The sequence below is a fragment of the Phoenix dactylifera genome, chromosome 5 (assembly GCF_051530095.1).
Source record: "Phoenix dactylifera cultivar Ajwa chromosome 5, Ajwa_hap1_PhDact_Kaust_v1.1, whole genome shotgun sequence".
Lineage (NCBI taxonomy): Eukaryota > Viridiplantae > Streptophyta > Magnoliopsida > Arecales > Arecaceae > Phoenix > Phoenix dactylifera.
In genome coordinates, this window is record NC_143194.1 from 19,542,075 (window position 1) to 19,569,187 (window position 27,113).

Sequence of the window (27,113 nt, forward strand, 5' to 3'; positions counted from 1 at the left end):
GAATCTTGTTTGTGACCATGGTTATTCTATTGATTACTGAAAACAGCACATGGGATGCAGACTGTTGCAGTAGATTATTGACACATCAACAATTTTTCCAGATCTGTAAAATATTCTTGAGTCTTTACAAATTTTTCATGAGTCGAATGTCCCTTAAAGCTAATTAAATTTTTGTGTTAGCTAGAAATTATCCAGTAATTTATGATTATGATTAATATATTTGCAAATTGTTTGTGTCTTATTCAAAGAGTACTTGTTGGTTACAAATTGGTGATATTGTTGTTGTTTGCTATATTTGCTTCTCTTGTTTGTCTCAAGCTTCACATGAACAAGTATAATATATATACTGCTTCAACATATGTATTTCTGTTTTTGTTTCTGAATACTTGAATTCTTTTCGGGTCTTTGCCTTCAGCTAAATTATTTTTGAATCTTGGACCAGCAATATTATGTTTGCAAAGGCTGCATGGTTGAGTTCTTGATTTATCAAGATGTTCTGCTACCAAAGACATGCGGTTCCTATTGTTTTTCTTTTCAACATGAATATAGCAAACAATCTACTAATGTAAAATATCTATCTATGTATGTATATATATGTATATGTAAAATATCTATGCAGGTAGGGAGGGAGGGGGAGAGAGAGAAATTAGGCTCCATTCGACTGGATCTCGGGAAAAATCCTGCTTTTCACTAGAAATCGACCTAACTCTTGCTGTTTGGGAGAAGGAAAAATATAAAAAAGTAATTAATGAGATGTGATGGGATGAGCTGCCCGCACGCGCGCCTGTCCCTCAAATCTTTTCGTTTCAAACCACAACTCTCCTCCTCTATCTCTCTCTCTCTCGCCCAACTCTTCGCCCACACCAAACCCTCCCTCCGCCGAAAGCTATGCCTCTCCACCATCATTAGAAGCTTAATTATAATTCAAGTTGGAACCTATCTTTTGTTCGAATTCAAGTAGTGATTGACTCAAGCTTGATACAATCTTGTTAGATGTCAACTTAATTTAAGGTTATCAAGCTAATTGAAATAAGTTTACAAAATAATAAATGAACCAAGTTTCATTTCAAACTTAGGCTAAATTAGACCCGGACTCAATCAACTCGCATCAGTCATATGTCTAGCATATGTGTTGACCAAGCCATGTTCCTATCAGGCAGTCCAAATGGCTTGATTATGCCGTTTGCAATTGTTTTTATGCTTCCCTATTCATTTCTACACCATATTTTCAATAAACGCACCATCATATTCACACAAACATATGAAACAAAAGAAAGATAAAAGATGCTGCAACGCGGAATGATAGCCATCCATAAAAAGAAAATGCTCAACCTTGAGGAAGTACTTCTCCCTAAGATACATTTCGTTTGAATAAATCAAAGCAGATGCATCATTTGAAGCCTCGGCTAATACATATTTGCAACCTGTACTTGTGTCATGTACTCAGTAGACAGCCGGTACTATATTGCTTCCTCATGGCTTAAAAGAAGGGCAATTGAGCGTCACCATTAGCGAACCTTGTCGAAAGGTACTAATCTTGTCATTTCATCCACACTCTGTCCCTTCCGTATATCCACAAGTTTCCCATGGATGTCAGTTAACACATAAAACAAACGTTACACGTACATGCATCCCATTCCACTTCCGTTTCCTAGAAGTAAAAGGATTAGTTTAAAGCAATGGAGTATGGCTTCACACATGATCACATCATCGGCCGACCTCCACTCCAGAATCCCAGAAGATAACCCTTGCAAGAAGACGCCAACACCAATTTAAATAAGGATAGGCTAGAAACGGCAGTGGAGCCATAACCATATCCTTGACTCCAAGCCTCACGACAGGTCATTAAAGGAAAGGCATGACATAGGCTTAACAAGCTCTTTTATATTCCGTGTAGCTGGCCTCTTTTGATGGCAACCTTTCCGACAAGGAAAGTCTTGATGATAGTCCCTTAGGGAGAATCTCTCATTTAAAAATGATACAGTTTATGCTCGACCCATGTACTCTGAGAAACATCCTTTTCTGAGAAGGGAAGTCCTGAAGTTGGTCCCTTGCTTAAACACAGAAGATTAGGGAGAATCTCTCATTTAAAAATGATATAGTTTATACTCTAACATAATCTACTATGAGAAACATCCAAGTACCAAACTCCATCCATCACATTGTTATTTGGGTCCCACCCAATGTGGTTCCCTGTCAGTGAGAAAGAGTGGGATTGGGTGTTTTTAGAAGTGGGTACAAAATTATCACTATCTGACAAGCGTGTGGTGGGAGTATCAGGCAGCATGAGCATGGCTTATTTTAAGTGCGAGCACCTCTCTTTTAATCCACTAATATAGTTCATCATTGTGGTAGAAAAGATTGATACAGTATACAGTTAGAGGAGAGTGAACTACAATATTAAGGTTAAAGATCTCATGGACCCTGCCAACCTAACAGCAAAATCTCAGAATCATCGTCTAAATCATGTGCCTGCAATAAGATGAGAAAACATGAGGCAAAGATCTGTAACAACAGACCCCTGAAAGCCCAACAAGTTAAACTTCATCAACTTGCATACCCAGAGATTAGAAGTTCCGAAGCATCATTAAACTAATAAAAGCAGCTGCTGATGCAGGCAGATAACACGCAGTTTTCACTTTCCATGTGGAAAAGAATCGCATGACGCTCCATCAATCCCAATACCAAAAGCAACAATTAATACTCCATCCATTAAAATAATAAGGTTAAATAACCTTTAAAAACAGCTTAACAAGACTCTGACATAGTATACAGGCAGCAAATAAATGAAAACGAGATGGAAAGAATGATTAGTTTAAACATGAACGAAAGCTTAACAGCAGGAGAAAGATGAATGCAATGGCCAATATCATTCCTAAGGTAGAGTAAGCAAATCTATACCAGGCCCCAAAAAAAAATATCAGAAATTCTAATTCGTCACATACGCAAGTGCACATAGTCGCTTCGAAACTCAAACCCCAATCGCTACAATGTTCGAAATTTTTATTTATCATTCCTAATATCCCTGTGCATTATTAGACCAGCAGCTAGGAAATTAGTTTCAAACTTAAAGCCGATAATTAAGACCAACAACAACAAAGAAGACAAACCTCATATCAAATATCCATTAAAGAAAAGGATGGGGGGCAAAAGCAAAAAAAAAAAAAAAAAAAAAAAAAAAACTGAAGGTCATCATTTCTCTCTCATATCTACCGTCTCCTCTCCTCTGCCATGCATCACTCGATTTTCTCCCAGTAGATCTAAAAACGGAATCTAACAAGACAGGTCAAAAAACCACCGAGTTTCACTGCTAATAACAACATTGTTCTGGAAGAAAAGATGACTAACAAGATTAAAAACAAGAACAGCAGCTGCAACATGATTCATGACTCTCCCTAGCTAGTTTCTCTTCAAAGACCGCTGCATCTCGTTGAGGTTCAAGAGGAAGGAGAACCGTTCACAGCTAAATTGTTGCCGCCCCTAGTGTCGCCGCCGCTGACAAGGCCATTCCCCTCGTCGCCGCCATCTCCGCCGCCGCCGCCGCCACTGCCGCTGCCTCCCATCTCACTTCTCCTCGATGAGGGGCTGCCAAGATATGCGTGCTTGTTGTTATGCATCCACACCCTGAATACTCCCCTCTCGACGCCGACTTGCCGGCAGAATTCCTCGACGACCGCCTCGTCCTTCTTCTGCATCCTCCACCCTAGCCGCGCCGACATCTCCTGCATCCTCTCCTTCTGCTCCCCGCTGAATTTCGTTCTGAACCTCTTCCTCGGCATCGCCCCCGCCGCCGCATACGGCGGCGCCAACGCCTGAAAGACCCCCGGAGACGCCGTTATGGGGGCGGCCATGGTTTGGGTGGACCCAGGCCCGTCACTGCCGGCTCCGGCGCCGCTGAGGGCGAGGAGCATGTGGGGAGCGGAGGAGTAGGGGGGCGGGGAACCGGAGCTCCGGAGGCGGCGGCGGAGGCGCCGCTCCCCGTCGTCGTCCTGCGACTCCTCCTCCTCGTCGTCGTCGTCGTCTGGGTCGGTGTCGTCGCGGCGGAGGCGGGCGTCGAGGGGGAGGCGGCGGTGGAAGTTGCGGTGGCAGCCGCAGGCGGCGCAGGTGAGGGAGGTGGGGACGGCTGGGTCGGCGGAGGGGGAAGGCATGAACTCGCAGCAGCCGTCAACGGCGTGCCCGCCTAGGCTGGCGGCGTGGTTCCGGAGGCACTCTCGGTACTGGTGGTGGCCGTCCGCCGCCGGCGCCGGGGGGCGGGGAAGTTGCTTCTTTAGAGTGCCGTTGGGGAAGGAAACGGGCTTTTGGGTGTCCAGGTCGAAGCTTTTCGTGACGGAATCCATAATTGTTTCTTAGAGAATTAGTAGAGAGGTAAAGAAAGGGTTCAGAGATTAGGAACGGTCGGAAGGTGGACGGCAACGAGGAAGAAAGGAGGAGAGAGAACAAATAAAATAGGGGAAACTAATCACCGGTCCAGTGTTGGACCAGAATAGTCCCTCTTGACCGATCTTTTAACTCTCGGTCCCAAGAGATTTTTGGATTTCTATATGGTAAGTCTACGTATCTTACTGGTGAAACTTAATACTTGAAATTCAACAGAACCCTTGTTTTGCACTGGGAATCTATCGCTCTGAGGTCTACTTGACGAAACTACCCTTTATTCATCCCTTGGGCTTTCCGGCTTTCTTTGCTCCTCTTCCGCTCGGGCGAGTCCTCTTCCTCTTCCTCTCATTATCTTCTTCCTCTGGACCCAGGAAGAAACCCTTCTTCGTCTTCCTCTTCCTCTCGACCAAGTATTTTTCTTCTCGCCTTCGGAAAAAATTCCTTCTTCTTCTTCCTCTCGAACGAGTCATGTTCGTGTCGACGAAGTCCTCTTCCTGTCGACCGAGTCCGCCCCGATAAGCATACCGAATCGCAGGTAAGGTTCCACTCGCCCAATGCTACTGGGTACCATAATGCTTGCTATAATCGAAGCTAAACCCTAATCTCTATTGCTTCCCGTATTTTTGTTCCGAAGAAATTTTTGTTTTCGGTTTTGAATGTTACGAAATGAAATATTGATTTCACCCAGGGAAGATTTGTTCTTATTTTTTGAGAACCATAATGCTGGCTATAGTCAAAACTAAATCGTAATCTCTCTTGCTTCCCACTTTTTTATTCCGAATAATTTTTTGATTTCGGTTTTGAATGCAATGGAATCGATTATTGATTTCGCCCAGGAAAGATTATTGGTAGGTGATATATTGGTATAGTTTCCTGCAAATACATCATATAAGGTTGCTGTTTTCTTTAATTTTACCCTGCAGTGATTCTTAATTTGATGTTTATTAATTGTTTCACAATGCATTCTTGAAAGATTTGTTTTATGGATAATGTGTTTCATTAATATTTTTGATACAGACATTTTATATGGCTCCAATTCAGAGTAGAGGCAAAGCATGTTCTGTTGGTCCGAATAATATGGTCAATGGAAGGTGCTACTTTAGCCACTATGTCCAATTTATTACCACCCTTGTGCAGTCTATGTCTCGGGAGCAGAATGATAGGGTGACCGCAGAATGATAGGGTGACGGCAACTCCTTTTGGACATATGCTAAGTTTGCCATATATCAAGCAAAGTAGGCCTGTCTTAGACACTTTGCTTTCTTTTTGGGATGATGTCAAGGAAGGTTTTTGGTTTGGTAAAGTTTTAGTGCCTTTTTTAGGAAGTGAGTTTGCACTCATCCTTGGTTTGAGTGCCATGGGCGATGAGGTAGAATTGTATAAGGAGGGGAGGGTTACTTCTGACCTTATCACCCGTTTTTTTTATGGTGATCACAAAAAGGCCGGTAGGGATGCAATAGAAAATAGATTACAATTACTAGTTGGAAAGAGAGGACGACAAGATGTAGAAGATTTTACCAAATTATGGGTTCTATACCTCTTTGTGACGATTCTGTTTCCAACTATATACTACAATGTTCCTAAGGCACTATATTCATATATTGATGATTTAATAGTTGGGGTCTTGCCGTTTTTGCTTTTGTTCGCCAGCAGATACCTAGTATATCCGAGAGTGTGAGGAGAAGGAACATCAGCGGGAATGAATCTGGTGGATATATGGATGGATGCACGGTGGCTCTGGTGGTAAGCATCTTTATATTTTTTTTAATTTCATTGTTAAGATATGTATTGTGTTGAAATTTGATGTTCGCATTGATTTTTGGCAGGCATGGGCTGTTGAGCATTCGAATACCCTTTTAGGCAGCCACCGACCACCGTCTATGTATCCACATCTGTTGCATTGGAGCAGCGCCAAATTTTCTTGCAAGGTGGATGTGATCGCCAAAGTTATGAAGAACTTCAAAAAAAATTTAGGTTTGAATATTAATTTGTAACATCACATTTATTTTTACATGATGCAAGATTTAAGTTTTTGCTTGCGACAGGTGATCGAGAAGCTAGAGCCTAGAGAGAAGGAGTTGCACCTTCTCTCGCGAGGAAGGCCACTATTAGAAGCTCCGAAAGAGATAAGTCAAGTAGTGCACATTTAGAAGTACTTGGCACAGATTTATTTCCATGTGGCACACACCTTTTATTTTGCGGCACATACTTATAACCACTTGGTACACATTTAATTCCTTTTATTGTGTTGTTTTAGTTTCCGTCATCCAGCCAAAGTGAAGGACCTACATTGGAAAGCTTATAGACCCGCTTAAAAGTGGCTGAGAGGTCTTTGTTTTTGATTGATAAGAGGGTGTCCAGAATTGAGAAGGTCCTCCGAGATAATGGTCTCTTGGTGGATGACGAAAATGTTCAGCATGATACAGATTTTACCGAAGTAAGCAAAGTTTGATGAATTATTAACTATGTCGTCGTGGGGATCATGGTTGTTATTATGAATTAAATACAACTCATTATTAGGTGAGTGAAGAGCATAATACAGTTGAAGCTAAGGACAAAGGTGTAGTGGAGAAAGATGAGATTCACAATAGTGCAGATGAGGTGGAGGTATGTAATTATTTGATTTTGATAAAATATTTTTTTATCATTATAATATATTGTTTATTACATGAAATGCATATTTTTATCAGGTTATTTGGCCCACTGATGTTGAGGGTGAGAAAGAAGGTGGACCCATTTCCACGAAATATGTTTCCTCCTTATGCTGGCGCGTGAAGTTCGGAGCACGTGAGCGAAAGGCAACAGAGAAAGCAAAGGCCATAGCACACTTTCCAAATACTTATAAAAGGGCAAAAAAGAAACAAAAAATAGACTCTCTAGGTGAAGGTAGGATGGCACTAGCAAATAAAAAGGAGGATTTGCCCACTCGGTCGAGTAAATTATTGGAGCCTATCACTACTGCACTTATGGAGCTCCGCAAGTCAATTCCACTCGACAAAGAAACATCACCCCCTATAGAGGTATACGAATTTGTTCAGTTCCTTAAATATTATGCATACATATGCAATTTGCTAAGTCCATATCATGTTCTTTGCTAAGTAAAATTGTCGTATTCTCATTTCATTTCACTTAGCTTTTAGAATAAACCACTAAATTTATTGATGTTGAAAGAGTGGAGACACCAAAGAGTAAACTGAAAGTGGCAAGGAAACATACCTATCACGGGAAGGGGGAAGGTGTACTCCCTATGTACCATGAAGAAGCTGTTGATTTCTTCCTTGAAGAAAATCACATGGAGTAAGTTACCTAAATTAAGTTTGCAATTTCACATTTATCATAATGTAAGTAGCTTAAACATTGGAATGAATTTTGTAGGCACACCATTTGGGAGGATGCAGATACTTTGAAACCATCATGCAATGGTGATGCTATAGTCTAGCTCCTACATGATGGGCCACTACGCAGTGATGTAGGTTAATTAAAGACATATACCTCACTTAATTTTATATCGACGGTTCTATTTTATGAAGTTCTTTTAATAAACACAGGTCATCAATGTTTACTTTCGTGTCTTGGAGCTTTTGCATCGAGAAAACACTGAGTGCATTGATAACCCATCTATATTCTTGTGCTATGAAATACAGGTTCTGAATCATCCTTAAATTTTTAAGATTGTATTAAAAATTATGTGTATTCTGACATAATAAATTTTGTAGACTGCCGTGAATCGATATCTATTGTGCGTTTGTGAGGTAACTGTTGATGTTACCAAAAGTATTTTACAGTCCTTGCAGCCTAGTATTCTCAAATGGTTAGGGGACATAGAACTCTGCGATCTCCAAAACTGTAGATATCTATTCATTCCAATGAATACAGGATGGTATTGGTATTTACTTGTTTTGGACTTGAAGCAGCAGTGTTTTCAATGCTACAATTCCATGTGGAGCTTCAATGTTGCAAATGATACTATTAAATTTGTGAGTGTCAGTTGAAAGATGTGTGATATTTTTATTTATACTCACATGTACATTAAAAATAATATATTCTGCACATCCATGTAGGCATCTTTTCTGCGATATTGGCTAAGCGACCGCGTGGGATACCATATCCCCGAAACTATCATTCATGAAATTCGAGAGTGTCCACAGCAGACGCCGGATAGTTTCGACTGCGGGGTATACGTGCTCATGTATGTAGAGGTACTGACATGGGGCACTTCGAGACCATTGCTAGAACAGTTCAAGGATCCCTCTTTATACAGGAGCTGGATTGCAGGCAATATTTTGTTGAATGACCACTGCAGTACAAATGATAGTTTCTGGATATGGTATGAGAAGACATGTACAAAGAGAGATTAGAGCAGGCAATGTATTGAGACATTATATTTTTTTACGTAATGTAACATTCATACAATTATGATGAATACATATGTATTATTCAGATGATTCACCAAATTGTCTTCTATGTCGTGCTCTAAATTGGTTGTAATGATTTATAAAATGCCAGGTCACATAAATTAACTGTGCCATGCTGTGCCGCTATCTTATGATTGTGTGCCATTGGCAGTACAGGACAAAAATCAGATAGTTTTGAAACTGTGCCTTGGTGTGCCATGGCTATGGTTGATTTATATATTGTAACTGTGTGCCATGATGTGCCATGTCACACCATGTATATAGATCAAATATTGTAGTTAGCCCTAAAAAGCTATCTCTGAACAATTCCAGTCAACAGAAGGTCTCTCCACATAAATCAGCCATCCAAAAAGGCATAGCATAAGCTAACATCAACAAATTAAGTTAAAAAAGGAACTTCATAGTATTCCACATTGATAAATTCTGAAATAATCCAAAAATTCAATTAGTTGACAATATCAACAATCAACTTCCTTTACTTCAGAAGGTCTTCCTTTACTACAACGTGACCACATCCTTCCCCATCTGCGACGACAATGGAAAAATTTACCAAATATAAGTAATGTGAACTTGCAGCATAAATACATTTCAGAAAGGCAAAGAAAAAGAAATATAAACATGAAAGGTTAGGAATACATACTCGACTGCACCATCGATAAGCATTTGGGGCATTACAATTGCACCATTTTTAGACCATCTCGAATCTGAAAGTACCAGATAAGTAAAGGAAAAAAAAATAGATTGCTTAAGTTTTAAGTGTGCATAGAAACCATATCTGAGTGCAGGGAACAGGTAATTATGTGCACAGAGCTAAAAACGGTATTTTTTTTTTCTTTTTCAGATTTCAATTATAAAAACATGGAGTATAATACCATGTATAATAAGAATACATGGTGTGCCATGGCGTGCCATGGGATTGAAACTGTATGCCATGGTGTGCCAAAGGTGTGCCAAGGATGTGCCAAGTGTTCCATACCTTCAATGTAAACTAGAGCACCATATTGTTTACACTATAACCTCATTACATGTCCTTCTGTTGTGCCCAAGCTTCCCGCATCGTCCATATCTCATATCACGTACTAACTCAACTTGAGAAGGTCTTCTCTTCTTTTTAGGCCTGCCAGGATGTGTCTGTCATAGGGGGTAGAATGTGAATCTCTTCAGATGCACTGTGCGGCTCCTCAATATCAGGAATTGGACTAATTGCTTCGTCATATGTTGCTCTATACAATTCAGTTTGGAACCAAATGTCAATGAATTGGTACAATGATCTGCCGGCCTTCTTGATACAAGCACAAGCATGCTTACATGGCATGCCGAAGATTCGCCACTCGCCACAAGAGCAGCTGCAATTCTGGAGGTCAACTTTGCATGAGTAGTTTGTATCCTTTACGTCATATATCATTATGTTGGATGTAAACACGGATTATCTCCGACCGTCTTCTGCATTTTTATGTAACACTTTCTCAGCATCTGTACATAGGTGGGTTTGAATGCTATATCCTTGATTATGCCGTTCATGCATCATCTGCATAATTTGAAGCCTGATATGGTCAACCATCTGAGGGACGGGCAGATGACGAGTCTCCAAGATCCAACCATTAAAATACTTAGCCACGTTAGATGTCGTAGTGCCCCAGCGTGGACCTGGAAAAATTGCATTTGCCCAATCCTCGGGGTTGGCATGTAGGAGAAAAGTGGAAGCACCAGGGGCTTCTGATGTAAGTTTTCCAATTAGCTTTTGAAAAACATTAAGCCTTGGAGTATACGCAACAGTATTTAGTAAATCAAGCAGCCTCTTTCTGTCAGCTGCATGATAATAGACAAGCACTTGCGATCACAATTAAATATCAGATATATCGGATGGTATATTACTTAGATACTTTCTACTTTAAATTATTTAGAATATTATGATGCAAACCTGATTCTTAAAGTTTTCTTTCACATGATGAATACAATATAAGTGGTAGCAACCAGAAAAGTACTTCGGCATCGATTTAATAATTTCCTGATGTCTATCTGTCATAAATGTCAACTTTTGACCACGGTACTCACTGCAACTATGAATAGCTTCTTTGAAAATCCGGCAAAATCTTTCCTAGTTTTCATCAGTTTCTGTATCTACCACACCATAAGTTATAGGAAACATATCATCATTGTCATCTTTGGCAGTGGCGCCAAGCAATACACCTCCATCCTTATGTTTTATAAATATCTCATCCATAAAAATTAAAGGTTGACATCCTTTTATGAAACCCAATAGTGAAGCATGAAAATAAATGAACAGACGTCTGAATCGACCTTCAATTATTTCGTACTCTGCAATACTGCCGGGGTTGGTTTGAACAATGGCGTCGCAATACCACCAAATTCAGTCATAAGATAGTGATCTATCACTATAAATCTCCTTCATAGCCAGCTCCTTACCATTCCAAGCCTGATGATACGGCAATTGAACACCATATTTCCGACGAATATCTTTTACAATGTCAGTCGGCTTATATAATGGCATATCTTGAAGTTTATCTTTAACAATGTTCGAAACTCAACGTTTTGAAGCCTTCGGATGCGACCGGACTTGCATCCCTCCTCCACATGTATGGTTACCGTTCATTTTTTTAATTGCAAACTTTTCACCATTACCAAGTCGAGAAGCATGGATATGCCATTCACATTCTTCATATGCACATTCCACAGTAACTCACTCACGATCGTTCTTCATGAACACAAAATCTCTACAATTTGCGATACAAAAGTTGTGAATGGTGTCACGAAGAGTTTCGACATTCTTGAACTCCTGACCAACGCCCTCTATACAGCTTTTCCAAGCATCCAAGGAATTTTTTTGACTTTCTTCCTCTTCAATTGCAGCTCTTGTTTCTTCAACAACTTGGACAAAATTAATTGAGCTACTCTTTGAAATATTTTTGGATCTCCAACTAATTTCAGCACCATGGGATGAGCCACTGTCCATACAAAACGATAAACATAATTTCAGCACACTTATTAATGTTCTTTTAGCTTCAAATGAACAAAATAAAATTTCAAATATGGAATAGCTCGTATTGATTACCATATCAGCAGCATCGATCAAGCTTAGAGAATGAGTAACAACCATCTCGATCACTGCCGCATTTAAGTTCACATGTATTTGATGCATGTTACGAACATCCTTATCGCTCATGAGCGTAACAAGCATTCTAGATTTGTTTAGAATATAAAACTTAATTTCTATCATTGTAGAAGATAAATGTCTCCACCTTTCCACTATTTTCTTGAAAATTTGATCAAGAATTGTGTCCTCACAAATGGAAATAATAACAGCTTCGCTACTGTAACAACAAATAGCCAAAAAAAAAACTACACAGAAGGATCCAAAAGGAGGATTTATACTGAAATGTACCGAGAAAGAGATCCAAAAACAAAGAAAAAAAAGATGATGTTTTCTTACTATTCGCCATAGGAATCGCAGCTATACGGGAGGAAATAGGTCACGGCAATTCTTGGAGCTCAGCTCGGTTATAACAAAGTCAGACGAAGAGTGCAGAATCAGAGGCACATTAGCAAAATATCTCTATTATAACAGACTTAGAGGGAGAGTGGAGCACAACAGAGCATTCATGAACTTCCAAAAAACACCTGACCTTAATTCCCCACACCCTAAGGCAAAATGGAAGAAGATGGTAGACTGGAGCAGAACAGGGCATTCATAAACAAAGAAAACATAATCTTAATTTCCCACACCCTATGGCAAAACGGAAGAAGATGGGAAACAGATGGGTAATCTGCTTATCAAAGAAGAGAAGACTCTAGTTCAAACAGATGGGCAATCTGCATATAATCTGTTTGCCGGATGAAGTTCAAACAGAAAATGGAGTTCTCTCTCGACTCCAGTTCCCGCGGCCAAATGTAGTAGCGGTTCAACTCTTCTAGAATCGCTCTGAATACTTTGATATAAACACCATGCCAACCATCTCGTCTACCAGTATATGTCCTCGTTGATGTCCCACATCTAACTAGCAGGCGTTTCCAACGGCAAATAGGTGTGGCAAACAGGTGTCCGTTGGAACCTCAAACAACAGAGGACTTCATTTTCCGCCTTCAAAAGTCTTCTCTGGTCTTCCAACGGTAACCTTCTCCCGCCTTCAAACCAAAACCCTTCCGTTGGCCCCCCGATAAGCATACCGTCCGTTGGAACCTCAAAGAACAGAGGACTATGCTTGTGGAGCTCCAAAGTCTTCTCTGGAATTCCAACGGTGAAGTTCTCCCGCTTTCAAACCGAATATGACTTCCGTTGGCCACGCGAACAGGGATTACGGAAACTCCAAACGACTCACTTTTCCCCGCCTTCAAACCGAAAATGCCTTCCGTTGGCCACGCGAACAGGGATTACGGAAACTCCAAACGTCTCAATTTCTGCCTTCAAAATACTAGCGTTGGCATGGATCGGGGCATATTCGGCACATTATCTTCAAAGATTAATCCTCCCAGGAACCGGGAATTATAGTTTGGAGAGCCGTTGGACCACAAAATTCATTTTCAGTCAACAGGGACGGTTTGTTATAGCCGAGTCATCCGGAGGGTGGGGAATTAATTACCCCAATAAAATAAGAGAGAGAGAGAGAGAGAGAGAGAGAGAGAGAGAGAGAGAGAGAGAGAGAGGCGAAGTTGAAGTGGGAAGGGAGTCCTTGGGTTGCCTCGGTGAGACTATAGCGGTGATGATAAGAAAAGAGCACGTAAGGGGATTAAAAAGCCCAAGAAAAAAAAAAAAAAAAAAGAGATATGGAAGAGAGAGAGAGAGAGAGAGAGAGAGAGAGATGGAGAAGCGTACAAGTGTCACGGACTCTAAGCATGCATTTATTTTTTGTTGAACAAGGAATTTACTATGGTTATTTATTTGTGTGTTGAACTTTTTGATGAGAATTTAAAGTGGCTGTAGTAAATGTCTTTCATTGTTGAGCAAAAGTTAGAGTAAATGCATTTCATAGTTATTTTTTTCCCTTGTTTTTTGTCTGGTTAGATTTCTGCCGTACAATGGGTGGAATTTTTGAAGGTATTCTTGTTGCAGTGAAATGCACCGAAAGAAAAGTAATGAAAAGTAAAATTACTTTTGTAAGAATGTTGAGAATTAATAGTAAACTTTCAAAAATTCTTACTTTTGAAAAAATAATTTATTTTGCATATTTTTATAATTATATATCTTAAAAATGATGATAATAAATATTAATAAATTATTTAGCACTTGGGTAGGATACTCAATTTCACATTTTAGCTTAATTTCATATTTTTTATTTTTTTGTTCTTGATCTGTAAAGCCTCGAGTCTACGAGTATTAAAGTGGTATGCAAGTTCGGCCGTGGTGGGTATTAGATAACAGATGTGAACTAGACTCTTCAAACTTTAAAAGATATTTTATGTAGTGTTTAGCGAAAATCAAAATATTCAAAACATTTTCTAACTTTATAAGTAAATATTTAAATTCATTTTTGTGTTTAATTTTGGTTTATGGAGAAGTTTTTAATTAATTTTTATTAAATGGGATAAGAGGAAGAAACATAGGCTTCCTCTATTTTTAAGGAAAGGCATTTAATTTATTTCGGAAAAAAATAGAAGAGAATGTTCTTGATTTCTCCAACCTACATTTCATATAGTGTCTCTTCTTGCCAGAGGAATTTCATGAATGGAGTTCTAATAAAAATAATAAATCTATATCAAAAAGAGAAAAAAAATATATTAATTGAGAATTCTCGGTGGCCATACTCTTCCATTTGAAAGTCCAAACACTACAAGAAACTTGGACATTAGCAACGCTTTTAAGCGTCGGTAGAAACCATCCCGACGCTTTACAAAGCGTCGCCTATGCTACAGTGGAAAAAACATTTTCCGACGCTTCCAAAAGCTTCGCTAATTACAATTTAGCGACGCTTTTAAGCTTCGCTTTTCCCGATGCTTTAAAGCGTCGCTCTTTACCGACGCTTTAAAGCGTCGCTAATTATCATAAGAAAATTTCCATTGACGATCTGCATCTTCTCCTCCATTCCATGGTGCTGATGGAACACAAAGAGAAATGCAAACAACCTCCCCGATCGATACCTTCATTCCATCCATGCAGAGTGGTTGGATTTGGCTATATAAACAGTTATTTCTTTTTCAGATCCACCGATGTGGGACTAAAATGAGGTGGTTTTTTGGCTTCCGACGACGCTTTTAACGATGCTTAAAAGTGTCGTTATTTAACAACGCTAAAAAGCGTCGTTAAAAGCGTCGTCATTAGCCGACGCTTTTAAAAAGCGTCGGCAAATGTTGACGGAGAAATTATTTTGCCGACGCTTGGAATAAGCGTCGGCAAATAAGAGTCGGAAATTTTCTTTTTTGGTGTAGTGAAACTCTAGGTTTAGGTCTAGACTAGTGCAAGTCAAGTTACCAACCTAGATAAATATAATACAGGCGAAACATCACCCTTTTGTTTTAAAAAAAAAGTGAAACCATCCATAGTCCTCTCCAAGAATTATTAAAATTTTAAAACTAATTTAGTTCGATTTGAACAAAAAGATCCCATAGTTTATAACACAACTTTTGGGCCAAATTTTTCTTATATTATATTTAGAGACAAAAAATGAAGAGACATATCTCTCCTTCTCAATGGATTCCTAAGTGATTGTCCTTCTTTATAAATAAATAAAGTGATCAGGGTTGAATTAACAAAGACAAACCTCACTTTCACAAAGATGCTATGGAAACTGTTTTTTACTTTAAATTATTCCACTGTTTCCTTTTTGGGTTGAAAATTTTCTCTCTTTCATTCTTACCTTCCCCTCTCTAGTTTACTAACATTTTACCTATATAGAATTTCAATCCACCACCAAAATCTCTTGGCTTGTATGACCCCTAATCAAATGTACTATCTTTTTATCAAAATGTCTGCATGAAAACCTCTATTAAAAGCCTCTCACCTTTTGATTTTTTATCTGTAAATCTAAATTTTTACAGTTTGATTCGATTTTTATTTTAATTTAACTAGTTGGCCATATTTGCCTCCCTCTCTCTGCTTAGATCTGCAACTATTGTTACACCATTCAAGAAGATTTTTCACATTCATGAGGATCCTATCCTTTCACCTATCTTGACATGAAATTGTGGAATATCGTGTAGCTTGTAGAGAATATGGGGGTCTTGCCTTTCCACGATACTAAGCTTTCCAGGGCTGCTAGGAGTTCAGGAATATCATGACAGATCTACAAACAGTAATATCAACAAGTTAGGGAGGGGGTTAAAAAAGAGAGAGAGAGAGAAAAGTCGAAAAACAGAAGAAAAAGACTTGTCCTTGAGCATGCGTGGTGTTAGCTAGGTATGGCATCCCCAAGATTTTGTTCATAAAGGAGCTTTACTTGGTGATGAAGGTCTATTTTGTTCTCTGACATGAATGATGGGTTCAAGTATCCTTTTGGCAATAGGGTCGATCCAGGTCGATCTGAACCCATGAGCCACAAATCTCATCCCTTTGCCCACAAACCTGCATAAATTGACATCAATTCTCCTCTTGTTCAAGGTACAGCTCAGTAATTCATTTATGATACCATAATGCCAAAGTAAAGGAGAGCAGGCTTTCTGGTCCTGTTACGGTTACTATTAGAAACACCATCACTACTCTTGATGGGGATGACAATTTACTCAGTTGCATCGAATATCCAACCTAACCTAATTCAAATTGGGCGAGTTTTTATAACAATTTAAGACCTCATCCAAAATAACTAGCTGAAAAATATTATTTGAATTTTTTGATTTTATATAAGTATCCAAGATCTATCCAGTGAAGAAACGATATGGGACTAAACACATGCGTGCACAGATCCTTACATACTCCTTCCGTTTAAGTTCGGACGTATCCGTCAGGCTAAAGGTTCAAATTCAATCAAATCTAATCAAAGCATTATGATCGGTCCGTTGTTAGCCCCAATAAATCTATATTGCAGTGTTTCCTATTCTAGATAGGTTATGGGTTAGGTTCGCTCTGATACCAATTGTAACAACTCAGGACCTCATTCAAAATGGTTAATCGGAAGAAATTATCTGCATTTCTTAATCCTGTATAAGCACTCAAGATTTATCTAGTAAATAATCGATATGAGTCTAAATACAGGCCCGCATGGGTCCTCACCGTTTTACCTGACTCACAATGGATCCGAAGCTGGTATAGATAATGATAAAAGCAGCTCTAAATCTGATTTGGATATATATATATACACACACACATATATTAAAAATAATAATTTTTGTAACTTTATTCGATCCACGGCGGGTATGGGTAATGGTACGAGACCTCGGAAGAATTTGGTCCGGGTGCATGATGCCTGCGGGCAGGATAAGGCTTCCAGACTGTTGTTAGGAAGTTCCTCCACAGCCTATTATGCCCAGCACCAAAATGTCACAATTAGGGCTCCTGCCCAGCCCAGTATGCATGCATGCAAGCGTCAACAAAAAATCCGTCGTTTGGTGAAATGTTTGCGCAATTAAGTTATAATTATTATGTACTGCAATTCATTAATGGATACGTCCATGTAGCGAGTGGCTTGCTGCCATAGAGTGATTGTTCTTGCAGGAAAAATAGGTCATCATGAATCTTCATTCCTTTCAGAAGTTTGGCAGTCTGACATCTTGTAAGATTAAATTCCATAGATTCATGTGTTGTTGCGTCAAAATTCTGTCTATCGGACATTCTTGTTAACTTCTGCGGAGCTGATTATTATCACAAGTTACTGTGATATATAGCTCCATAAACTGTTGTCAGGTATAGATTAGGAATCATACAGATTCTGCAGTTTTTTGAACAAAATATTAATACCTGTAGTTTCCTTAATTATAAGAATCAGTTATCAGACATGAGGAAACTTCTTGACCAGCTTTGCCACCCTTTTGTAAGTTCTATATAACATCTGTTTCAGGCTCAGATTTGTTCCGTTGCAAACCTTAAAATATCCAGTCCTGTTTTGTTTGATATCCAGAACTAGTTTCACCGTTCGTTCCTTCTTTCTCTTGGACGGCCGATCATGCGATAGGGTGTTCTCTTCTTTCAGAAATAGGGAGGAGTTTTCATCTTCATTGGAAGATGAAGTGAAAACCGAAAACAGAGGTTAAAAGCGATGATCTCTGTAGGAGATGAGGTATCAAAATACCAAAACAGAAAAATAATATAGGAGTATTACAGAATACCCAGAAGCAACTGGAGAAACACATTGATAAGAGAGAAATAAGACTGCTGTAATAACATCATTTGAGGCATAAACCTGATACCCTCGTTTATAAGCAAAGAGATACGACCACTTAGCTAGCATTCATGAGATAAAGATAGAGCTTGACAACCTCAAAATATCCTTATTTTTTCTCACCTGCTAATAAGGAAAAGCGTGTTGGGATAGCAGTGGAGGGCTCTTGCGTTGCTGCCTGATGATCGCTTCGACATCTGTGAAGCTATGATGAATCAAGAAGTTTAGAGTGCTTTGAGATCTATACAGAGCATGATCCAATGATCTACAAGAAAGAAGACCAATCATTTTTTTTTCTTTTGATGCCAAGGTACAACACACCCTGCTTCACAAGAAGCTTGACCTGTTCAAGAAATCATAACAGTCTGGGCACTCCAAAATATCATCCTTGAAAAATGGTTCCCTCAACCTAATCTGCAACAATTCCACAGCCGGAATGTCGAGAATTTCCAGGGCTTTTGAGGACTTTCTTTTCAATAACTCCCAAGTACAGACAGTACTAGTCTTTCAAGACTTGTTTTTGATAATTCCTCCTGGTCTATGGAACTGGTCTTAATACAAAAAGTAGGATTTTGAAGAGTCATTGTGCAAAAATGTGGAAAGCAATTCAGTCCATCCCTCCCCCCCCCCCCCCCCCCCACAACCCAACCACCAAGAAAAAAGGAGTAAAGGCATAAGCAAATATTTGTCATTACGAAATAGAATTTAAGGTAGCAGACTTTCTCACGTATAGCGAGCAGCAGAACAAAAAAAGTACAAATGTCAAGAATTACAGAAATCTCCCAAGCTTAGAGGATTCAGTTCAATAAAAGATTAAGCTCAAAAACAAGAATAATCAACTAATTCACCGACGAATTGCTCTCCAAGTTTGAACAAGACAAATATACCAGGCATAAGTTGCAGGATTCAACAACTAAATTCTTGACATCTATTACAAAAGTGAAAGAAAAAAACTTAGAGAAAGATGAAAAATTGCAATGGATCAGAGAATATATGTTCAAATACCATAAACATACAATAAGATCTCTGCTTTAAATCACAATTTTAAGACTATTGATGATGGTCAAGCTACATCACATGAATGCTGTTACTGCATCTCCAAATACCACCTTAATTGAACTTATCTATGAGTTCATTGATGCGCTCTTCACGATTGCCTGAATCACCACCGTCCTTGTGGGGTTTTTTCTTCAACTGCAAACGTCTCTCAGGAGCTTTAAGCTTGAATGGCCACAGGAATTTGGTCACCTCTTTAAAATGTGATCCCACCGTAGCAATCTCATGCACGATATCTTCAATACAGATGATGCCATACTTTCCAAGTGCCTGAATTACGCAGCAAAACAATTTGTAAGTATTTATTATTCCTAAATTAAAGCAGGAAACAGATGATGTGGGGCACATCATCTTCAATGGAGAACAGGCAGCTTTAACACATTCATCGCTACCAAGTTTACTCGAGGCATAAAACTTGAGTTTATATTTGTTTTCCCATTCAAAAAATGCAGGTCAGAATCAATGTTAACATCGTAGGTGCTCAGGTCAACTCAGACTTGTCAAGTCACATGTAGCTGCAATGAGAAAAATACAACTTGTCCAAACCCGTAGGAAGGTGGGACGACCCGCCAAATAAACATCCGATCAGGTGGTGACTGTTTTCCACACTGTCTTGAATTGTGGTGCATGAGAAGTATCCAAGAACGTTAAGGTAGAGAGAGGAAACGGCCAAGGTACAGCATGATGTTATTTCTGTGTTCTGAATGAGATGCAGTATAAGCCACTTAGACAAGGCCTATGACTAGGAAATCTTTCAGCATTTGAACTTTGACTTCGAGGAATTACAATGCTACCAGAAATTTCAATGCGAATCTTGTTCTTGTCCTTCCAAATAAAATTTCAAATATTTGTACAGTCAAAAATTAACAATGCAAAGCAATATGAAATGAATTATTGTTGTGATGGTTTCCGTTCCTAACCCATAGTCACAGTAAATTTACAGACCATGCATGAAAAAGTAAAACAGAAAATAAGTTATGTGGCAGGTGAAAGATTATACAGAATGCAGGAGACTGCACCTGCTCAATAACATTGTTATTTGTGAGAGGAACCCTCTGCTTATCTATCATTCCACAGCCCTTCTTGTAGATCAGCTCCCTCACACTCTTCAAGTTAGGATAGCTGCGATCACATAAAATTTTAAATGAACATAAGAGAAAACAAGAACTATGGTAAAATAATGAAGAACATATCAGATTTCTTACCCATAGGTGATAAATGGCTCTACACTGAGTAACATTTTCAAAGTCGCTTCACTGGCCTTCACAAATACACCACTTAAAAAATGTCTCAACCTCAACAAGTCCAAGATTTTTCGGGTTCTAGGATGCATGTCCCTTGAGCTGAATATTATCACAAAAAAGAGGGAGAAAACCGATTTAGCAGAGGCAAACATGTCAAAATCAGCTTTGAACAAGAGAATTTGCAAAATAAGAGGTATTATGACATCCCCAACTCACCCACGAATACGAATAACAAAAAGTAACTCAGATTTAAGACTGTCAGAAGCCAATTTCCGCAGCTTCAGCCTTTGTTTCATCCGAATGTGGTCCAATTCCTGGAAAATGAGTGAGAAAATCAGGAAAAAAAATTCCAAATTTAACTATTTACAAATTTCAGATGCCAAACATACAACCAAAAAAAGCTTTGCAGTGACAAGAAATGAACATGTCATCTAATTGATATGGCCTAGGTTTAGCAATGAGCTAAGTATCTATGATATTAAGGTTACAGGTGTTACGCAAAAAGAACTCAAATATTTTGTTTCCAATTTTCTTTATGGTGGTTGGACTTTTGTTACATAAACTGTACTTCTATATTTTTTTAAAAAATTATTCACAAAAAAATTTAGGTCATTATATATATATATATATATATATATATATATATATATATATATATATATATATATATATATATATATATATCAAAATGAAAATCAGGAACCAAAGAAGACTGAAGAATTACAAACAAAGGAAAATAATAAACAAACTTACAAAATGTTGATGAAAGTATGCAAGAATGGATAATAAGCAACAAGTAGAGAAATCTTAATAGGCCAAACCAAGCACCAGCAATATTGCAGCCATAAATAATGCAATATGCTTACTTTATCACGGTATTCCTTGACAAACTCCTCGGGCCTTTTGATCGCGAATTTCAAGTCCCTTTTGTTTCTTTTCTTTCGTGCTTCCAATTGCTCCCTCCTCTTGATAGCCCACTCTTCATTGTTTTTCCTCTTCTTTAGCACCGTCTCATGGACATAAGTGAGGGGCTGTGGCTCCTCCTCCGCCATGAAAATCTGATAACCTTCAAAGCAGCTTCACCAAATAATCCACTCACAGTTAATACTAACCTATAGCGCAAGAAATATCCAGGAAAAGAAGAGAGGATGATCGGATTCGTTAACCAAATAGAATACTTTCGTTACAAATCAAATCAAGTAAAAGATGCAAACTTTTACCGCTTTATAGATGAGTAAATTTGGGAAGAAACTCAAAAATTTACACACTATATCATCATATAGTTTGAAATCATTGACGAAATAAAATAAAAAAAAGTGATTTTGAGCGCAGATGACATAATTCCAGCTCTCAAAGTTTATAAGTTAGGGCAATAGCGATGAAGCCCCGTTCCAAAAGTAATATAAGTGAGCTATGATTCACAGAAGACGGGAAAAGAGGGGGAACGAGCGGGTGAGGACAAGAGTACCGGCAATCCGCAGAGGGAAGCAATGGCCGGCTCCGGTCTTCGACGGAGGGGCGACGGCCGGAGGGATTCGGCGGCTCGGCAGCCGGGGTAAGAGAGGGAGCGATGGAGGAGGGAAAGAGGGAAAGAGCCCGGGAACTCTAGGGTTTCTCTTCTTTTAATTAGGGTTTTCATCTGGTGATCTCCCGCTTCCGGCCGTTGGATCTTGGAATCGTTAGCCTTATATATTGCTCCATCTATTATATTTGGGATAAATAAGGCCTATTGACACGGTCTAACGTTCACGGCTGGGCCTGAAATTTTCAGCCGGCCCAGTTATGCTTACACGTGGTTTTGATTTGTAGGAGAAATGAAACTAATTAACTCACTATATCATGATAATTTTAATTAAATTTTGTGATTATGATATGAGATAATGCTTTTCTTTAACTAATTAGCAGTGTCTACTAGTTGAACTTGAACCAAATTTTATTTATAATACAAGGTTCTTACCTTTATGCTAGTATGAGGCACATGCAATAGGCGTAGCTAACAAGATTTTGTCCATGTATCATATGATCTTCCATCAACAAAAAGTCACTAAGCTTGAACTTACTAATGAAAAAGTAGAAATTGGTTTCAGGATAAAACAGAATCAAATGTTTTGTTGAATTTGGTAATTTACTATGGCAGCTCTTCAACAAGTGCTTGCATGAGCCTCAAACCAAGACACTTCCATCATCCCATCATAGCATCAAAACCGAGCTGCGGCTTGCATCCCTCTTTTGTTATTGATGGACATTGGAAAAAAGCATGCAGGGTCTAGACAGCCACAGTCCACCATTCATGCTTGCAAGCATGATTAGTGGCTTAATCAGTTACCTGAGTGGCCTGCCAACAATTAGTCTTACAAGGATGCATTAATTGTTCCAGATTTGCTTCTAATGTCCTCTGAGGGCCAGAGACCAGGGAGCAAAATGGCTCTCCCAACAACCCAACCTCCTTAGGTGCTTCCTTTTGATTGGAAGTTTGGAACACAACCCGTCTGGTCGATTGATAGAACCATTAGACAGACGGGAATGTAAATAGAAAACATATCCTGGGAAAGCCTCACGGCCTGGTAGTCAGCATAACAATAATGACATTTGTTGATATGCCACCGCCTATATTATTAATGCGTGCATTCCATTATCGCAAAAATATTGTTGGGGGTGAGGTCCAGCCCCTTGCTCGGCAAGTTTGTTTTGAGCCAAGACTGAAGATCTGAAAGACTGTATGAGTTGTAGGTGAATGCTTGAAGATCGTTTCAGGCTGTTTCAGAAAGTTGCACTGTGGAGTTGTCGACAACTGGGAGTTGGTTGTCGGCAACTGGACAGAACTTATCGACAAGTCAGCCAGACTTGTCGACAACTGTGAACAGAAGGCAGAAGGATAGAAAGATGTTTTTTGGCTATCTTGGCATCAGTTGTCGACAACTGAGATTGGGTTGTCGACAACTGTGCACGGTACCTATTCGTGGCAAATCAACGGTGGAGATCATCTGAGAGTCTGGGGACTATAAATAGGTCTCTTATGAGACCTAGGGATATAAGAGAGAAGAATTATCAAGGAAAGAGAGAAGCTAGGGCTTGTGGTTGTGCTCTAGGGTTTTCTTGCTAGGGCTTGTGGTTGTGCTTTAGGGTTTTCTTGCTAGGGCTTGTGATTGTGCTCTTGGGTTTTCTTCTCGGAGTCAAGCCAGCGTTTCTAGGGTGTAAGCGGCGGCTCTAAACGGGATTTGAATAGATCCTCCTGGGAAGTGTTCCAGATGGTGAATGTAGCCAAGTTTTGGTGAACCACGTAAAATCCTTGTGTTCTCTCTCTGGATTGTTTTTTTTTTGTTTCTTCCTTGTTTTGTTGTTTGTGTTTGCATCTCGTGATCCAAGTTTTTTTTATCTCCATCGATTCTGGGAGGAATCTATATTCTCAGCATGTTCGGTGGTTGATCCGAACTTAGGAAAGGAGAAGTGCACGATTCCCATCAAGTGGTATCAGAGCCTTTGGTTCAAGTGAGTGGAGAAATTATTTTTTTTTTGCTAGATCCAGATCTAGAGATGGACATGGGAAGCAACAACAAGGATACTGGAATGTTTTGTTTCACCAGCATGAACTCGTGGCCGATCTGGAAGGAGAAGATGGAGGACATACTCTACTGCATGGATTTGTATCAGCCTATCCTAAAAGATGCTGATATGAAAGATAACATGGATCCTAGACAGTGGAGGGTGTTGAATCGGAAAACGTGCGGGATGATCCGAAAATGGCTTGATGTAAGCATTTATCCCCATGTTTCTGGAATTACTTCGGCATTTGAGATGTGGCAAAAGCTACACGAAAGGTGCGAGCGGAAGTCCGTGGGAAACAAGACTCTATTGATCCGCAAACTTGTGAACCTGAAGTATAGAGATGGATCTTCAATGGCAGAACATTTGAATGCTTTTCAGAGTATTGTAAACCAGTTGGTAGTCATGAAAACAACTTTTGAGGAGGAAGTTCAGGCTAGCTTGTTGCTGAGTTCTCTCCCAAGTAGCTGGGATACCTTGGTGGTATCAATCAGCAACTTGACTCTAAAAGGTGGTTTGACAGTACCAGTAGTTCATAGTGTTTTGTTAAATGAAGAATCTCGCAAGATGGCCAACGGTGAAGGGCCTTCGCAAGTCTTGGTAAATGAGGACCGTGGAAGAAGTAATAGCAGGAAGCCCTGTGGCAGAGGGAAGTCTATTGCTCGGTCCAAGTCAAAAGGGAAGTCCAAGTATCAGTGCTGGTATTGTAAGCAAGAGGGCCACATGAAGAAGAACTGTTATCAATTTAAGAAGGACTTGAAGGAGGGAAAGGTGAAGCAGAAGGATGATGGCACATTGGCTGCCATTACTTCGGATGATGGCACATTGGCTGCCATTACTTCGGATGATGGCATTATTGTCTTTGTAGACTTAGGAGAATGCCTTCATACCTCAGGCAACAAAGTTGAATGGGTAGTTGACACCGCAGCATCGTATCATGTGACTCCTAGGAAGGATTTCTTCACAAGCTACAGAACTGGTGACTTTGGAAATGTCAGGATGGAAAATAGCAGTGTGGCGAAAATTCTTGGGATCGGTGATATATGTGTAAAGACAGAGGTTGGCTGCACCTTAGTTCTGAAGGATGTCAGACATGTCCCCGATCTTCGTCTGAACTTGATTTCAAGGTTGGCTCTTGACAAGGATGGCTATGTGAGTATGTTTGGACAGGGTGCATGGAAGCTGAGCAAAGGCTCTATGACAGTGGCTAGAGGCAAAGCATGTTGTACCTTGTACAAGACATATCTGGAGATAGATGCTCAAAGGGAGTCAGTAAATGCTCTTGAAGCTACTCCTGAATTATGGCACCAAAGACTTGGCCACATGAGCGAGAAAGGGATGAAATTACTCGGTCAGAAGAACCTTATTCCTTCAAATGCTGGATCGATGGCATTCCGCTCTTGTGAGGCGTGTTTAGCAGGAAAGCAATACAGAGTGTCCTTCACAGAACACTCAGAGAGGAAGAAAGAGCTCCTGGAGCTTGTCCATACCGATGTATGCGGGCCACTCCACGTTCCTACACTCGGTGGGCGCCGCTACTTCCTCACTTTCATCGATGATTCATCATGAAAGGTATGGGTTTATGTTTTGCTGAACAAGTCTGATGTATTTGAAGCTTTTAGCAAGTTCCATATGAAAGTAGAGCGTGGAACTGGGAAGAAACTCAAGTGTCTCCGTAGTGATAACGGAGGGGAATATGTTTCCCATGAGTTCGAAAGCTATTGTGCTCAGCGTGGTATCAAGCATGAGAAGACTGTTCCCCGCATCCCTCAGCACAATGGGTTGGTGGAGAGGATGAACCGCACATTGATGGATAAAGCTCGGGCGATGCTATTCAGGTCAAAGCTTTCAAAGACATTTTGGGGGGAGGCAATGTTAACTGCTTCCTATATAGTCAACCGGTCTCCCTTAGTTGCCTTGAAGGGGGATGTTCCAGAGAGTGTTTGGTTGAAGAAGGAGATTTCCTATACCCATCTGAGAGTTTTTGGATGCAAAGCATATGTGCATGTCCCAAAGGAGAATAGGTCAAAGCTCGATGATAGAGGCATACCGTGTATGTTTGTTGGTTATGGGGATGAGGAATTCGGCAAGCACTTGTACGACCCTAAAGCCAAGAAGATAGTGAGAAGTCGGGATGTAGTGTTCTTTGAAGACGAGACTATCGCCGACATCCAGGTGAATATGAAGCCAAATGATAATAGAAGTCCACAAGATGAAACTCCCATCTCTTCCCCACAGCTCTCAGAGGGGGGAGAGGGAGAGGCTCATGAAGAACCAGTGGTTGAGGATGCTGGTGGTAATAAAGCTCTGGTACGTGATGAATCTACCAGGCAGGAAGTAGAGCTCCCACCTTCGAAAGTGCCTCAACTCCGGAGGTCCACTAGAGTGCCTATACCATCAAGAAAGTATAGTTCAGAGGAATATACTTTGCTTACAGAAGAGGGGCAACCAGAGGACTTCAACGAAACTCTTTGTACTAAAGAGAAGATAAAGTGGTTGAAAGCTATAGAAGAGGAAATGGATTCCTTGAAGAAGAATGACACTTATGAGATTGTCGAAGCTCCAAGGGGAAAGAGAGTTTTGCACAACAAGTGGGTGTTCAAGCTCAAACGAGATAGTACCGATCAAGTAGCAAAGTACAAGGCGTGACTGGTGGTCAAAGGTTTTGAGCAGAAAGAAGGTATTGATTTCACTGAGATTTTTTCTCCTGTGGTGAAGATGACATCAATCCGGGTGGTATTGGCGATGGCAGCTTTGATGGACTTAGATTGAGCAACTCGATGTCAAGACTGCATTTCTTCATGAAGAGCTCGAGGAGGAGATCTATATGAAGCAACCAGAGGGCTTCGAGGTGAAAGGCAAAGAACATATGATTTGTAGTTTGAAGAAGAGCTTGTACGGTCTGAAGCAAGCTCCTCGACAGTGGTACAAAAAGTTTGATTCCTTTATGGTAAGTCAGGGATACACTCGTACAACTGCAGATCATTGTGTCTGTCGAAAGAGTTTTACCGGTGGGAGATTCATAGTTCTTCTACTCTATGTTGACGACATGTTGATCGTTGGCCAGGATGGAGATTTGATTAGGGCATTGAAAAGGGACTTCTTCAAAGCTTTTGACATGAAGGACTTGGGTTCAGCCCAGCACATTCTTGGCATGAATATCGAGAGAGATCGGAAGGGTCGAAGACTATGGTTGTCTCAGAATACTTATGTTG

The 27,113-nt window shown here is 39.9% G+C and overlaps 2 protein-coding genes and 1 long non-coding RNA gene across 5 annotated transcripts; 1 reads left to right on the forward strand and 2 right to left on the reverse strand.

The window, feature by feature from the left end:
- Positions 1-3,102: 3,102 nt before the first annotated feature.
- On the reverse strand, positions 3,103-4,494 carry LOC103709320 (zinc-finger homeodomain protein 9-like). Its single transcript, XM_008794615.6, has one exon. The coding sequence runs from the start codon at positions 4,335-4,337 to the stop codon at positions 3,438-3,440; it is 900 nt and encodes a 299-aa protein (XP_008792837.3). The 5' UTR covers positions 4,338-4,494; the 3' UTR covers positions 3,103-3,437.
- A 570-nt stretch (positions 4,495-5,064) lies between these two features.
- On the forward strand, positions 5,065-8,772 carry LOC120111561 (uncharacterized). 2 transcript variants are annotated; one of them, XR_016413182.1, is made up of 9 exons: positions 5,065-6,120; positions 6,204-6,512; positions 6,635-6,814; positions 6,898-6,984; positions 7,068-7,397; positions 7,549-7,674; positions 7,753-7,846; positions 7,926-8,354; positions 8,439-8,772. It is a non-coding gene; the product is annotated as an uncharacterized LOC120111561 (long non-coding RNA). The 2 variants fall into 2 exon arrangements; XR_016413181.1 differs by having other exon boundaries at positions 6,204-6,814.
- Positions 8,773-18,868: 10,096 nt separating this feature from the next.
- Positions 18,869-22,020, reverse strand: LOC103701540 (large ribosomal subunit protein uL30y-like). Of its 2 annotated transcripts, none has more exons than XM_008783629.5 (6): positions 21,824-22,020; positions 21,222-21,432; positions 20,572-20,669; positions 20,317-20,454; positions 20,131-20,233; positions 18,869-19,381 (listed from the first exon to the last, which is right to left on the reverse strand). In XM_008783629.5, the coding sequence occupies exons 2-6, from the start codon at positions 21,405-21,407 to the stop codon at positions 19,166-19,168; spliced, it is 741 nt and encodes a 246-aa protein (XP_008781851.3). In that variant the 5' UTR covers positions 21,408-21,432; positions 21,824-22,020; the 3' UTR covers positions 18,869-19,165. The 2 variants fall into 2 exon arrangements, with proteins under 2 accessions (XP_008781851.3, XP_088577886.1); XM_088721760.2 differs by having other exon boundaries at positions 21,222-21,467; positions 21,824-21,962.
- Between the last annotated feature and the right edge of the window lie 5,093 nt (positions 22,021-27,113).

Excerpts from the sequence above, each read along its gene's own strand:
- LOC103709320 (XM_008794615.6), bottom strand. The coding sequence starts at position 4,337 with ATGGATTCCGTCACGAAAAGCTTCGACCTGGACACCCAAAAGCCCGTT.
- LOC103701540 (XM_008783629.5), bottom strand. The coding sequence starts at position 21,407 with ATGGCGGAGGAGGAGCCACAGCCCCTCACTTATGTCCATGAGACGGTG. Across the intron at positions 20,234-20,316 it reads GAGCCATTTATCACCTATGG|CTATCCTAACTTGAAGAGTG; the intron begins GTAAGAAATCTG and ends ATGTGATCGCAG. Across the intron at positions 19,382-20,130 it reads ATAACAATGTTATTGAGCAG|GCACTTGGAAAGTATGGCAT; the intron begins GTGCAGTCTCCT and ends TGCGTAATTCAG.